Source organism: Rhinoderma darwinii, chromosome 4, assembly GCF_050947455.1.
Source record: "Rhinoderma darwinii isolate aRhiDar2 chromosome 4, aRhiDar2.hap1, whole genome shotgun sequence".
Lineage (NCBI taxonomy): Eukaryota > Metazoa > Chordata > Amphibia > Anura > Rhinodermatidae > Rhinoderma > Rhinoderma darwinii.
This window is the reverse complement of record NC_134690.1, coordinates 143,312,770-143,328,292: the sequence shown is the minus strand read 5'-3', so window position 1 is coordinate 143,328,292 and position 15,523 is coordinate 143,312,770. Positions and strand designations below refer to the sequence as shown.

General features: G+C 39.1%; 1 protein-coding gene across 1 annotated transcript in view; it reads right to left on the bottom strand.

Annotated features, from left to right (window-relative positions):
* NAALADL2 (N-acetylated alpha-linked acidic dipeptidase like 2) overlaps positions 1-15,523 on the bottom strand; it is a 710,493-nt gene that overhangs the window by 132,835 nt on the left and 562,135 nt on the right. Inside the window, exon 11 of the mRNA XM_075863660.1 lies at positions 15,065-15,160. Coding sequence (XP_075719775.1) covers positions 15,065-15,160 — 96 coding nt within the window. The remainder of the gene's footprint in view (positions 1-15,064; positions 15,161-15,523) is intronic.

Sequence of the window (15,523 nt, the reverse complement as noted above, 5' to 3'; positions counted from 1 at the left end):
GTGTAGGTTTTTCTATATTTTACTACTTTTACAAGTAAAAACCTAAGTGTAAAAAAGAAAATTTCTTTTGTTTTGCCAAATTCCGAGAGCCGTAACGTCTTTATTTTTCCGTCGATTAAGTGGTATAAGGGCTAATTTTTTGCGGAATAAGCTGTTGTTTTTAATAATACCATTTTGGTGTAAATGTGACGGTTTTATCACTTTTTATTTCATTTTTTGTGGGAGATTAGGCGAACAAAAAATAGAGATTCTGGCGTTTACAATTTTTTTTTTTATACGGCGTTCACCGTGCGGGTTAAATAATGATATATTGTGATAGTTCAGACTTTTACGGACGCGGCGATACCAATTATGTTTATTTATTTAATTTTTTACTATGCTCTAGGGGGAAAATGGGAAAAGGGTTTTTTTTTGAACTTTTAATTTTTAATTTTTTTTTACACAAAAAAAACAACTTTATTTAACTCATTTTTACATTTTTTATTAGTCCCCCTAGGGGACTTCAACCAGCGATCATTAGATCGCTTGCACGATATACTGCAATACTAATGTATTGCAGTATATCGTGATTCTGACAGTGTCCCATGAAGCCCTGCCGGAGGCAGAGTGTCATAGGAGTACCAAGATGGTGGACCTGGGGGACTTCGTCAGACCCCCAGGCAGCCGTGTGAACCAATGGCTCCCCCCGATCTCGCCGCGGGGGGGCCGTTGAGACATTACAGGGGGTCACCCCCCTGTTTTTAGTAATTTAAATGCCGCGATCTCTATTGAACGCGGCATTTAACGGGTTAAAACCCGGAAGCCCGTGAGCCCGCCCCATATTCCCCTACCCGGCGTGCGCCGTATATATACGGTGGATGTCGGGAAGGGGTTAAATACACAGTGGCAAGATCCTTTATCTTGATATTTTCAATGATTTTCAATGGCTTTTGTTGTGTGATATCACACTGCAACAAGTTATCAGTCCAGATAAAGATGGCTACATCTGTACTGCAATATATTAATTCTGCAGTCTACTGTGCAAGCGATCCAATGCCCATAATCACGGCCTGCGGTTGCGGACACGGCCGCCCCAATTTCTGGGCCGTGCTCCCATACAAAGTATGGGAGTTATGACTGTAAATGCAAAAGAACGGACGTTACATAATTTTCTGAACATTTGTACGGTACGGACACCCATCCATAGCGATACGGAAAGGTGTCTGCGGCCTATAGAACTGAATGGGTCCGTAATTGCGGAACGTATTACGGTCCGCAATTACGGATAATTTTTATGGTCGTGTGCATGGGGCCTTAGGGGGACTAATAACAAAAGCTAACTCTACGCATCTGTAAAAGTCCAAACAACTACAATATCACGTTATTTAACCTGCACGGTAAATGCAGTAAAAAAAAACAAAAAACAAAGCAAGAATCGCTCCTTTTTTGGTCACCTTATCGCCCACAAAAAAAAAAAAAAAAATTAAAAAGTGATCAAAAACCGGTTTATTACTCAAAAATGCTAGAAAATAAAACCTACAGCTCACCCCAAAAAACAAGCCCTCACACCACTCAATAAAAGGAAAAATAGAAAAGTTATGGCTCTCAGAATATGACGACACAATACAAATGTTAATTTTAACAATTATATTTTTCTAAGTAGTAAAACTATATCAATTTGATATCACGGTCATTGGTTGTATTGACCAGCAGAAAAAGTCGAAAAATAAAATGGAGGAATTCATATTTTTTTTCCCATTCCACCCCACAAAGATTTTTTTTCCCAGTTTTCCAGTAGATTATATGGTAGAATAAACAGTGCCATGAAAACTTCAACTCGTCCCACAAAAAACATCCCTTATATTGCTATATCAGCGGAAAAATAAAAAAAATATGGCTTTTGGAAGGTGGGGAGGAAAAAGCGAAAATGAAAAACAGAAAAGTGGCCCCAGGGGAGCGGCTGAAAATTTGATGTAGGCTCTCCCAAGCGTACAGCCCAGTATGGATAGTCTTCTACAAACAAATGATTTCATGATTGCTAAGAACTTCTGAAATCTTTCAAATTAAAATTAAACTTCTACTCCCTGCTACAACGGTTAACTAAGTGGAGCACTTGTTAATAGTCTTTAGCAGGAGTATTTTTTGGCTGACAGCCATTCGGATAATGGTATATCACAAATAGAAGTAAATTGAGTTTTCCTATTCACACCATTAAGCCTCCACCCATCCATTTATCACAGTATCTTATAAGGTGATCTATGAAGTTAACATTCTTTTGAAATAAACAGCATTTTAATAATTTGTATCATATATAAACAGCAATAACAAAAGTATTACGGTACATTTTTACAAATTATTAGATCTTATAATTGGAATAATCAAAAAGCAAATAATGTTTAAAAAGACCTCATCTGCTTTTGAACATTTCTGCTTTTTATTTAGCATTCATCTTTTTTCATATCACCTTACTTCAGCTCATAAAAATTTGATTGATCCTGAGCACATATAATCAGTGAATGAGGATTTCTATCAAGTTGTATACAGCTGACAATTGTTTTATTGGCCACATAAACAAATATGCAAAGTAATAGCTTGGCTGACAAGCAAATAAAAACAAGGGAATAAAACTCTACATCTTCATTGTCCAATAGAATTTTATAACAGTGGACAACTATTCTCTATGGAACCAAATTTTACTCTTTGAGAAAATGACTTTTTGTATTTGTGTTGTTTGTTTTCAAAACCATACATTAACACAAAGTTACCACCGCCATTCAATTAGCAGAAAGACAAGTCATTTGGAAAAGAAAGATAATTTTATGGCAGTAATTTGTGCAATGTGTTTATTTCCAAAACAATGCACAATTAAAATTCTAGAAAATATGCAAATACCGGCTCCCAAGACAACTTCATTCAAACTGATATTTCCTCGATTTCTTGTTAATATCAAAACGTCAGAGAATCATATACAGTTTTTAAATCATCAGTATTTAAATTTATTGTACTATTGGTATATGCCTATTTAAAAGTGATTTATATACTGTATATGATTCTATGCCTTTTTGATATCAACAATAAATAATAAATATTCATATAAATTTAGTCATCTTGAGAATGAGTATTTGCATATTTTTTTTTTACTTTTTTAATCTCTGTTAATAGCAGAGCTTGAATATATAAAAGGATAGGCGGTAAGAATGATTTTTTATTTTTTTTTTAGTTGGCAAGTAAAGTCCAAACAAGCAATCACTGGAATTATACTTCACTGGCCACACTCTTAAAAAGTGGGTTCAGGAAATAGGAAGGGTTGACTATAGTGACACATGAAAGAGAATTCTCATTGACAGCTTCTTTCTGATCTCTGTTATTCTTGTGCCTTCAAGTGCTTTGATTTCCTTCTCCTGTCCCCTCCCTCTATTTCACCCTTCCTGTTTCAGTTTTCCACCATTTCCAGCAGCTGTACCACCTGAGGTGTAATGTGAAGCTTCTGGACCCCAATGCAAGTCCAAAACAGGGCCCCCATCAATGGCATAACTATAGGGGTCGCAGCGGTCGCAATTGCCCCGAAGCCAGGGTGGCCCGCAGCCCCCCACACTACATCAATGAAAAATTACTATAGTAACCGGGGCCTATGTAATAAACTACACGGGTCACCGTTGCTATAGTAACTGACAGTACTTCCATTCCTCCTTCCGGAGCACAACACAACATCCCGCCACTGGATGGAGTCAGTACCTCCGCTGCGGCTAAAGGGGAGGGTAAGTTTAATACCACTGTCTGCTGGAGCTGATGGGTCAGGGTCCGACACCCGGGACCACCGCCAATCAGCTGTTTTGAAGGGGGTTCAGTGCTCGTACGAGCACTACATCCCCTTCATGCCGGTCACTTTCTCACACTGAATCGCCGACACTGACGTCTCAGCGATTCACAGTGTGAGCAAGTAAGGGAAATGAATGGGAAGCAGCGCTTGTATGAGTGCTTCACCCCCTTCAAAACAGTTGATTGGTGGGGGTCCCGGGAGTCAGAGACCGGCCCATCAGCTGTTGATGGCCTACCCTGAGTATAGGCCATCAATGTTTAGGGCCTGGACAACCCCTTTTAAGCCTACCATGTGGTAGGCTTAGATACAGGGCCCTAGCAGACAGTAATCCTATACTGTATAACATTACTGTCTGCTGCACCCTGTATCTAAGTCTACCTTAGGCTTAGATACAGGGTCCAAAAAACAGTATCACACATGCACTTGGGCCCTCTATCTAAGCCTACCATATGTATTAGGCTGTGTTCACATCAGTGTTGCCCTTCTGTTGAGGGGTTCCATTGGAGGTTTCTGTTGGTTAACCCCTCAACGGAACGACAAACTGAAACCTCAGCTTCCGTTTCCCTCACCATTGATCCACATGGTGATGGAAATTATGTAAAGGTTTCCATTTGTCACCGCTGACAGGGTTCCGTTTTTTCTTGATGCAACCAATAGCGCAGTCGACTGCGCTATTTATTCTGTGAAAACAACGTAACCCTGTCACAACGGTGACAAACAGAAACCTTTAGCAATGTTTTCTTCACCATGGAGATCAATAGAGAGGGAAACGGAAGCTGAGGTTTCAGTTTGCCTTTCAGATGAGGGGTTACTCGACGGCAACCTCCAACAGAAGGGCAGCGGTGATGTGAACAGGCCCTTACTAATATTTTATTTTTTGTGTTTGTGTTTTTTTAAAGGCTCAGTCATTGGGCTACGTCGGATTCGAGGACTACTTCGATGACGGCTTTTTTTTATCAATAAAATGGTTAATGAGGGTTGTGTGTTTTTTTAATTTCAATAAACCTCTATTTTCTATGTCTTTGTATTTTTGTGAAACTTTATTACTACTGCATTATTAATAGCTGCTGGCTGAATGACAGCATATATTACTAAGGCGGGGCTTAGTGTTCTGATGGTCGGGCACTGGGGTGGCCGCAGGCTGGTACTATTAGGCTGGAAAAGGACAAACACAGTGGCTCTTCTGACCCTGGTAATGCTAAGCTGCTGCTGCTGTGTTGTATCTGGCTGGTTATGAAAAATGGAAGGGGACCCCACGTCATTTAAAAAAAATAAAAGTTGAAAGAATGATGTGGGGTACCCCCATTTTTATAACCAGCCAGATACAATACAGCAGCAGCAGGCTAGCATTACCAGGGTGGGAGGGGCCACAGTTTTTGGGCTTTCCTAGCCTAATAATACCAGCCTGCGGCCGCGACAGTAAGCACCCGTCACTTCAGATGGTCGGGTACTGGAAAGTACCCGGCTCTTCCCGGTACCCCTGGTGACGGTGGGTACTGGGGTAATAATGGGGGTTAGTGTTAGCCTCTGCACCGGCTAACACTAAGCCCCGCCTTAGTAATGGACGTTGTCAATCAGCCAGTGGCCCTTACTAAGCTGGTAGTAATAAAGTTTAGAAAATTCAAAGACATAGGAAAAATATTTTATTGAAATAAAAATCCCACAACACACTTTTTATCCATTTTATTGAGAATAAAAAACCCGCCGTCATCGAAGTAGTCCTTGACTCCAAAGTAGTCCAACAACCGAACCTGTAAAAAAACATAAACCCACAAAAATAATTAGTAACACATAAAAAAGCAAAGCAATTATTATTCTTACCTTTCCTGGGTCCAGCGCTGGAGCCGCAATGTCAGCTAGCTGGGCCGCATACCTAATCCTATCATGAGTGATACTGTCTGCTGAGCGACTGTATTTAATCCTATCCTGTGTGATACTATTCTACTGAGCCACTGTATCTATTCCTATCATGTGTGAAACTGTCTGCTGAGCCACTGTATCTAATCCAATCGTGTGTGATACAGTGGCTCAGCAGACTGTATCACACATGATAGGATTAGATACAGTAGCTCAGCAGACAGTATCACACATGATAGGAATAGATACAGTGGCTCAGCAGAAGGGTATCTAATCCTATCATGTGTGATACTGTATCTAATCCTATCATATGTGATACTGTCTGCTGAGCCACTGTATCTCATCCTGTCCATAGCTATAGGGTCGTAGTACTGCATTTTTTTGGGGGGGTATATGTATTGGGGCTATTTCCCCTGACATTTCAATACTGTAGTGATGCCCCTGGCTGCTAGTGCTGCATTGTTGGGTTACTTAGGAGACCCAGCGATGCAGCTGAAAGATGCGGGCCGTCGGCCATGAGAAGTTTGGTGGGGGCGGCCCAAGAACAACCTTTGCATCGGGGCCCATGAGCCCTTAGCTACGCTCCTGGCCCCATCTATTATGTGCCATTTATAATACCGGTGCCTTCTTACATGGAAAAAAGGCAATTTTGCCCCCCATTACCAAAGTATTGATATATTATGTATTATAAATGTTTTAACAAGCAGTCAAAGTTTTATTATGTAACAGGCATATAAGCTTGGTGCCTATAAGGTGATGAAACACCTTTTTCCATCTGCAGTTAAAATAACCTATTAGGTTTACCTGAAGTAGGATGAATTACACAAAAAATAAATTGCCCCATCTGAAACAAGTAAAAAATGTGCAAAATATTTTATATAAAGATATGTGGGGGCTAGGTAGGCTATGGGTTAGGGATTTATGAGTTAATAAAGGGGAGTCCCTCATTCAGAGCAGCGTTCCTCATTCTGAGTGGCTACAAGGAGTGTCCCTCTCTCTGGAGGACCTGGCATGTTCATGCATCACACACACATTGATTTTAATGAGCGCCATGTAATGCATAATTTTCCGTGTGGTTGCACTACAAAATAATTGCTACCAGGTTCCCTGTGATGAGTTTATTTTTGGGGACTCTGCTAACAAACATTGTATGTTTAAAGGGACAAACCCTTTAATATACTAATGGATAAACATATTTGTTGTGTATGGATAATGGAAGGTATTTTTGTATTGTATAGAAGAAAATTATTTACCTATCTTAAAATTGTGTATTGTATTTAATCATGCATTTTTTGCCACATACTCTAGAGTGAATAATTCAGACAAAATAAAAATGATTTTGGCCTCTTTCATATCTGGGTTGGAGGCTCCAGTAAAACCACAGACACCCCGATGGAAAGCAGACTGAACCCATTAAAGTCAATGGGTTACGTTGACCGCCGGTGGTATATGTTGTGCAATGGAACCATTGCTTTTGTTATTCCCTTGTTCTGCTCCTCTGATGGAGTAGAACAACGGAATGACAACGCAGGTGTGAACATTGCCTTAAAAGGGGTTATCCATGACCAATAATTGCTTGGGATTTATAAGTGAAAAGAAGTCACTAACTAATGTACTTTCAGGAAGTCCTGTAGTTTTCCTAATGTTAATGACGCACTCCCACATGACTGAGCAGTGCTGGAGTACTGGGCAGAGCGCTAGCTGATGCTCTGCTCAGGGACTCCAGTGATGCTCAGTGACTCTGCAATGTGCCAGCCCTATGCGGTCATGAGCTTGATAACACGCTGACATGAATGGCGCAGGAAGCAAGCCCTCAGTCACATGGGGCTCTATCGGCGCATCATCAATATTAGGAAAAGGACAAACCTGCTGGCACAACTTTTCTGGGTTTGAACGGCACGATTCAGTACAGAATTAAGAATGAAAGCATAATAGTAAGTGACTTTTCACATAAAAATATATATTAAGTGTATACATATATTGTATATATATAATAACTATACAGTTTTATTTAAAATAATTTCCAAATCATTATGCCTGCAAATTTTACTTTTTGAATGAAAACGTTTCTTAACGCATCGGCAATTTTAATATGTTTTTTTCCCATAAAAAGTAATTATGAGGTGAGCTTCCCTTTTGTTTATTTTAAAAGGGAAAAAAAATAAAAATTAATTCTCTCCTGGGTAAATATCTATCTATCTCTCTCTATCTCTCTATCATAAAGCTTTGATGGGACCTGAATGGACCTGCATATTTCCAATTTTAAGTCTCATTTTAAGTTTATATAACTATTTAGCCTACAAGTAATATGTTCACTCAACTTTAAAATACCAATTACATAAAAACTTCCAAGAGATATTGCATAATTCAAATCAAACTAGTCACCAAAAGTCAAGAGTGTAATTTGAAATGTATTTTCTTTTACATAAGTGGCTTTAAAAAGCTATTTTTTAAGAGCAATGTTAATCTGATGTGACACTTGGCCTTAGAAATTGTACTTTAAATACAGAGAGATTACTTTAATAATAATATATTGGGAGGAGGTCTCTGCTAGGGGAGTTCTACATAATTAAAAAAGACAGAAATATTCATAGCTTTTCTCCATCTTCAATTTATCATTCGGGAACTGGATAAGTAGTTCTAAACCTCTGATCAGGAACAAATATATATTTATGGAAATTTTTATGTCTTATATCCACTTTGCCATTTTTTTTCCTAATAAGAAAACACCGTCGTTTTACTTGAAATGCAATGTTTGACAGCAAAAATCCCAATTACTGTAATTGGTATTTTATAGTATATTTAAATGTCAAAAATATTGCAAAGTGACCAACCAGACAAAATACTGTTTACTGGGAAAGGGTAAACAGACTGTGGTGTGGCAGTAACAAGTGAGATGTGTGTTTGAGCTATTGATACGCATAGGCAAAACAGTGGGAAAATGGAAAAGATTCTACAAGGCAGGAAGACCAAGATTTTTATAGTTCACATAGAAAAGGAGTTGGATAAGTGAAGCAGGTGCACAGGAAGAATGCAACAAATGACACAACTTGTAATAACATTGAACAGAAGCACCTAATCCATTTTTCCTATCAAGTAAAATTAGAATAGTTCTTCTAAAAGTAGTCCCCAATTTTTATTAGCCAAAGCAGAGAGCCACTAAGAAAGAGTGGCTCCTGCTGTGGCAGTCTTAGACCGTCCATGTGTTAATATATTTATTTATGGGTGCCATGTAATTCTATATTTCCCCTGTAGAGAATGTGGCTGGCCACAACTTCCCCTAGTGATTAAGGATCTTCAGGATTTTTAGGAATTGGACTCACAGCGATCTTCTGTTTTCCCGGGTAAAGTTTTCTTAAAAACTGGTTGTCTGTTATAACTGTCAATTACCACTACAAAGCAGAATACAACCTTGGGTGTTTATGAATATGTCTATTGATAGTAAATTTTGGGCACTTTACAGAATATTCTGTGCACTTATCTGAAGAAACATGTGGCACGTGAAGAATTTTAATATCCATAAACAATAATCTTTCATTTTTGAGACTGGAATATCAAAACTCGTACATGTTTTCTGTGATGCAATGCAAATAAAGTGACAAATTGAATATGTAGTCCAACAAACTTTTAACCCTTAAGCTATAAATTCACATACAGTGATTGAATCTAAATATAATTTCCAATTTAACAGCTATAAATCACTTAGATGGAAGAGTTAACCACATGAAGGCAGTCCAGCTCTTAAATACAGGTCATATTAAGAAATTATGTCAACAAGCAGATTGCCATTAGTACTCCCTTTAGAATGAACAGATTGTTCATCTTTATGGAGTGAGAATATTATGATCACAGCTGTCCAACAGGAACCAATACAGAAATCAAATAGTAAATCCCTCAACACAAAAATTTGCTGTGAGCACGAATGGGTTGAATTTATCATGGTTTCACTCCAAAGAAATTTGTTTATTTGCACCTGAAATTTTTCCAGCAGATCTTATGAACCTATATATCGTTTGGTTATCTAGTGTTAATTTATATTTTTTATAAACATAAAAGAAAATCTAGATAACACTGTGCAGCCAAAAATAGTATATTGAGTATTAAATCTGCCAAATAAGATATAACTTATTTTTCAGACTATAAGAAAAGACCTGACTATAGAATGCACCCAGGTTCAGAAATCAGAAAAAACTAAAAAAAAAAATATTTTTACTTTCATGACATTGTACACACACAGCTCTGCAGCATGCACATCATACACACACAGCACTATTGCACGCATAGTAGATATACACACACAACTCTACAGTGCACAGGTTATAGACACAGCACTGATGTATACACACACACACACACACACACAGTAATGTCCCTATAGTGCCTCCTTACACAGTATAATGCCCCATGGTACCACCCACAACACAGTATGATGCCCCATAGCTGCCTCCCAGAGTATAAGAAAGACTTGAGTGAATACTAACAGATGATTTAAATCCACAAAAAAGGGGATCAGTGGATCCTGCATTTTCCTTTTGCTTGATGTTATATAATTAACCCCTTAATGACCGCCGATACGCCTTTTCACGGCGGTAATTAGTGGGCTTTATTCTGATGCAATAGCCTTTTCACTGCGCTGCGTCAGAATAAATAAACAGAGCAGGGAGCCGTTAAATGTCCCTTCTCTCAGCTACCAGATGTAGCTGAGGGCTGGGGGCATCCCTGCTCGAACGAGTGAGATCGATATTAGTATCAATCTCACCCGTTTAACCCCCCAGATGCGGTGCTCAATAGCGAGCGCCGCAACGGAGTGGCTTTGGAGAGAGGGAGGGAGCTCCCTCTCATTCCACCGACACCCGGCGATAAGATCGCCGAGTGTCTGTGCCTCCAATGGCAGCCGGGGACCTAATAAAGGCCCCCAGGTCTGCCTGTAGTGAATGCCTGCTAGGTCATGCCAGAGGCATGGCCTAGCAAATGCCTGTCTATTTTAAACGGACAGGCAGTAATACACTGTAATACAGAAGTATTGCAGTGTAATATGCGATCATCCGATCGCTTTAATAATAAAGTCCCCTAGTAGGACTAGTAAAAAAGTTTAAAAAAAAAGTTTAATAAAAAGTTAATAAAAAAAATTTGAAATTAAATACCCATTTTTTCCCCTTACAAAATGCTTCACTATTAAAAAACCAAAATAAAGCAAAAAAGTTACACATATTTCGTATCGCCACGTCCGTAACGACCCTGACTATAAAGCTATTACATTATTTAGCTGACACGGTGAATGCCGTAAAAAAATAAATAAAAAACAATGGAAAAATTGCTATTTTCTGTGAATCCTGATTTTAATTTTTTTTTATTAAAAGTGATGAAAAAGCAGCATCTACTCCAAAATGGTACCAATAAAAAGTACAAGTCATCCCGCAAAAAAAAGCCCTCATACAACTGCATCGGCGAAAAAATTAAAAAGTTATGGCTCTTCAAATATGAAGACACAAAAACAAATAATTTTGAAAAAAAAGTGTTTTAACCGTGTAAGTAGTAAAACATCCAAAATCGATACAAATTTGGTATCGTTGCAATCATAACAACCCGTTGAATAAAGTTATTGTGTTATTTATACCACACGTTAAGCGGCGTAGATTTAGGATGCAAAAAAGAGTGGCAAAATTTCTGTTTTTTTTCTATCCCCCCCCAAAAAACGTTAATAAAAGTTAATCAATCAATAATATGTACCCCAAAATGGTGCTATTAAAAAGTACAACTTGTCTCGCGAAAAACAAGCCCTTACACAGCTATGTCGACGCAAAAATAAAAAAGTTATAGCTCTTCGAAAGTGACGATGGAAAAACGTAAAAATTACTTGGTCATTAGGGCCCAGAACGCAAGCAGGGGGAAGGGGTTAAAGATCTCGGAATTGAGATCTGCATGTAGAGCAGCAACCATGCTGATGGGGTGGCCGATAATATTCCTACACACGCATCCCAGAGTTGTGCCTGCTGTTTTGCACAACTCTGTCTGGTGAGTGCAGCTCAGTCCACTCAGTGGATTTTCATACCCTTCCCTTTTTTTATTGCAATATGGAGTGCTTTTTGTGTTAATTTGTCCCACACAGTATAATGCCCCCATAGATGCCCCCACACACAAAATGCCCACATAGCTGCCCCTATACAGTATAATGGTTCCACAGCTGCCCCCACACAGTGAAATACCCCTTAGCTGCCCCCACACAGTAGCATTTCCCCATAGATCCTAATAAAAAATATTAATAATATACTCACCTAGCACCGTTCCCACGACGACTGGAGGAGATCGCTCTGCTCCTCCAATCTGTGCTACGAGTGGCTCAGCGCAGATAGGCTTGATGACGTCAGTGCATCCCGCCTGTCTGTGTATATGACACTGTGATATACCACCGGCTGTGTCCTGATTTCTTCTATTCTTGCATTTTTGTGACATGTAATTTTTTAAGATAGTGACAAAGACAACCTTAGTATATATAAAACACAGAAGTAAAAAAAAAGTATCCAACACCATTGGCCCTTTAGAAAAAATAGTTGACCCTCCTAAACATAATAACAGGTTGGGCCACCTTTAGCAGGAGCAACACAACCAAGCACTTCAGATCACTTGAGATCAATTTAGTAGAATTGCTTTCATGCAGCCAGATTAAAATGCTTTGACCATAAACTTTTCCTTAACATCTTGCCATTGCATCTTATTGGGGTTCAAGTCAGTTTTTGACTAGGCCACTCCAAAATGCTTCACAAAACCGCAGTATTTTGCAGCAAAACCACATGCGGTTTGGCTGTGCAGCACGCTACGGCTAGGTGTATGGGCACCACCTGAAAGTTACCAAGCCTGGGTGTTTCTAATCTAATTAATTTAAATGATCCATTCATTTTGGTTGATTAATAGACTAAGACGAAGGGGCTTTCAGACGGATGTAATATTGATGCTTTTTATGCCCATATCATGGAAGCAACACTTGTAACTTCCGTTGTTCATTGGAATCTGACTTATAGCGCAATAGAAGCCTGTAAACTGTGGGAGGTCCGTATGTTGCATCCATAATAGAGGCGCAAAAAAGCACCGCCATTACACCCAACTGAAGCGGCCTAGTTTATTGACACTTTTTTCCTTCAATAAGGGGGGATTCACACGAACGTGTATTCGGTCCGTGCGGGCCGCGTGGTTTTCACGCGTCACGCACAGACCAATACAAGTCTATGGGGCAGTACAGACAGTCCGTGCTTTTTGCGCAGCATTTGTCAGCTGCGCAAAAAGCGCAACATGTTCAATATCTCAGCGTATTTCGCGCATCACGCACCCATTGAAGTCAATGGGTGAGTGAAAACCACGCAGGTCGCACGGAAGCACTTCCGTGCGAACCGACTGAAACAGCGCACCAGCTGTCAAAAGGATGAATGTAACCAGAAAAGCACCACGTGCTTTTCTGTTTCCAAACATCCAAATGGAGTGTCTTTGAGATGAGCAAACCCGGACAATCGAACCGAACTTCACCGGGTTCGGCCGAACTCGTTTTGGCCGAACCCGGCAAAAAAATTTCCGGTACGCGATGTCAGGAGATAGTCACTGTCCAGGGTGCTGAAAGAGTTAAACTGTTTCAGCACCATGGACAGTGACTACCGATCCCAATAAACATGAACCTGTAAAAAAAAAACGAAGTTCTGACTTACCGATAACTCCCGGCTTCTTCCTCCAGTCTGACCTCCCGGGATGACAATTCAGTCCAAGTGACAGCTCCAGCCAATCACAGGCCAAGCACAGGCTGCAGCGGTCACATGGACTGCCGCGTCATCCAGGGAGGTGAGGCCCGATGTCAAGAGAGGCGCGTCACCAAGGACGCGTCACCAAGGCAACGGCCGGGAAGTTCTCGGTAAGTACGAACTTTTTCTTTTTTTTTAACAGGTTGCTGTATATTGTGTTCGGCATTCACTGTCGAGGGTGCTGAAAGAGTTACTGCCGATCAGTTAGCTCTTTCAGCACCTTGGACAGTGACGGGCGTCGACTAGCCTCATCGCTATTATGCCGGCTGCGTGAAAATCACGCAGCCGCGCATCATACATGGATGACACACGCAGCTGTCAAATGGTTTTTGCGCGCGCAAAACGCCGCGTTGTTTGCGCGCGCAAAAACGCAACGTTCGTCTGAATCTGCCCTAAAAGAAATGGCCATTCAAAAACAATATTTTGCATTTATTCAGGTTGTTTCGGTCTTCCTTACCTTGAAATATAATACCTTATTTTGATGAGAGATAATGCGTTTTTTAAATGTTAAATATTGGAAACCACAAAATAGTCTAATGTACTTAAGTGTAGTAATAATAATAATAATAATAATAATAATAATGTACTGTACTTAAATGTATTCTAATGCTCTTACTTTACAGTTAGATGCCATATTAAAGGCTGACTGATCAGGCAGAACAATGCAGACAACTCCATGGTACTTTAGTAAGAAAATAGTTGTGTATAAAGCCAAATGGTCCCTCTTGGCTAATTAGATCAAAGGACCCTTAATTGGATCAAAGGACCCTTAATTAGATCAAAGGACCCTTGCATATAGCCAGTGCCCCAAAATTTATAAATGCCTGTTTGTTAAGACATCTTATAAAAATGTCGTAAGAACTGTGTGTCACAGGTACCTCAAGGAGGCTAATGTAGACTTTGAAGCAGATTTAAAAGTATCTAAAGCAAGACGTTTGGGGTTCTGGATACAAATGCAATAAACCCCTGCCAAGTTTAAAAAAAAAAAAAAACAATGCTTGTAGGTGAAACAACCATTCACACAAACCATTAGGCTCCCAAATTAGTGCTACCAAAATTATTTGAGCTCCTGTCCTACATCCTTTAAGCTTCCTGGAGTTTTTAGTCTGTGAAATATTGTTGTGATTGCTGTGTGATACAAGATGTAACTATATTTTCTCTGTTCATAAAGACAAACTTACACCAAAGCATTCATAAGGGGAGAGAAGGAAACCTAGATCGCACATCCACTTGCTATACTTGATCTATTGCGGCTCAGCAAAGTTTTAAAACGTATGAACATGAGGTTCATTGAGGTTCAGGAAACTTTGATGCAGTCTGAAATCCCACAAGAGTTCGAATTGCACAATAGTGTATGTTGATCATAGTAAGATCCATAGGTACTCTATTAGAAGCAATAAAAATATATCTATGAATACTCAAAGTGCAAATTGCTACATTCTGGACTTGGTGATAACTACATAATCATTGCGTGATGCCTTCTGTATTTTGGACATATAAATTGATTTCCAAAAGAGTGTATATTCATTTCTTTCTTTTTGATACAAAGAACATAACCATACATTAACATTGAGATAATTCACCGTCCAAATAAGTAGGACGCTGCAGTGTAGACTATTCTTACCTTGGCAGCATACTCATGAAGATGGAAGAAAGTATCAAATTGCTGGTTTGAATTTTCCTTAGTATTGAACAATACTTCTGGAAAGATGTGTAAGATCTGGAACAAAAATATTCATTATTATTAATATTATATTATTATTATTGTTATTATTTCATATATTTTTAGTAGTAGTAGTAGTTATAATAGTTATACATAATGATAAATAAATAAAATAGGAACACAGTTGAATGATTACATTTGATCTGCACAGCCTTATGTAATAATTGTATATTTAGTGTCCTAAAACCTCGCAATCTTAACTTTAATAGACCTTAACCTTCAAAAGCGTAGTAACTACTGTATGTAATGCTACAAAATGTTACGTGGTTATATATGAGCTTCATAATAATCCAAATTGATTTGAGCCATATGGTTCAATCGATAAAAAGTACATCATAATCATTAAACTCTATAGAATCT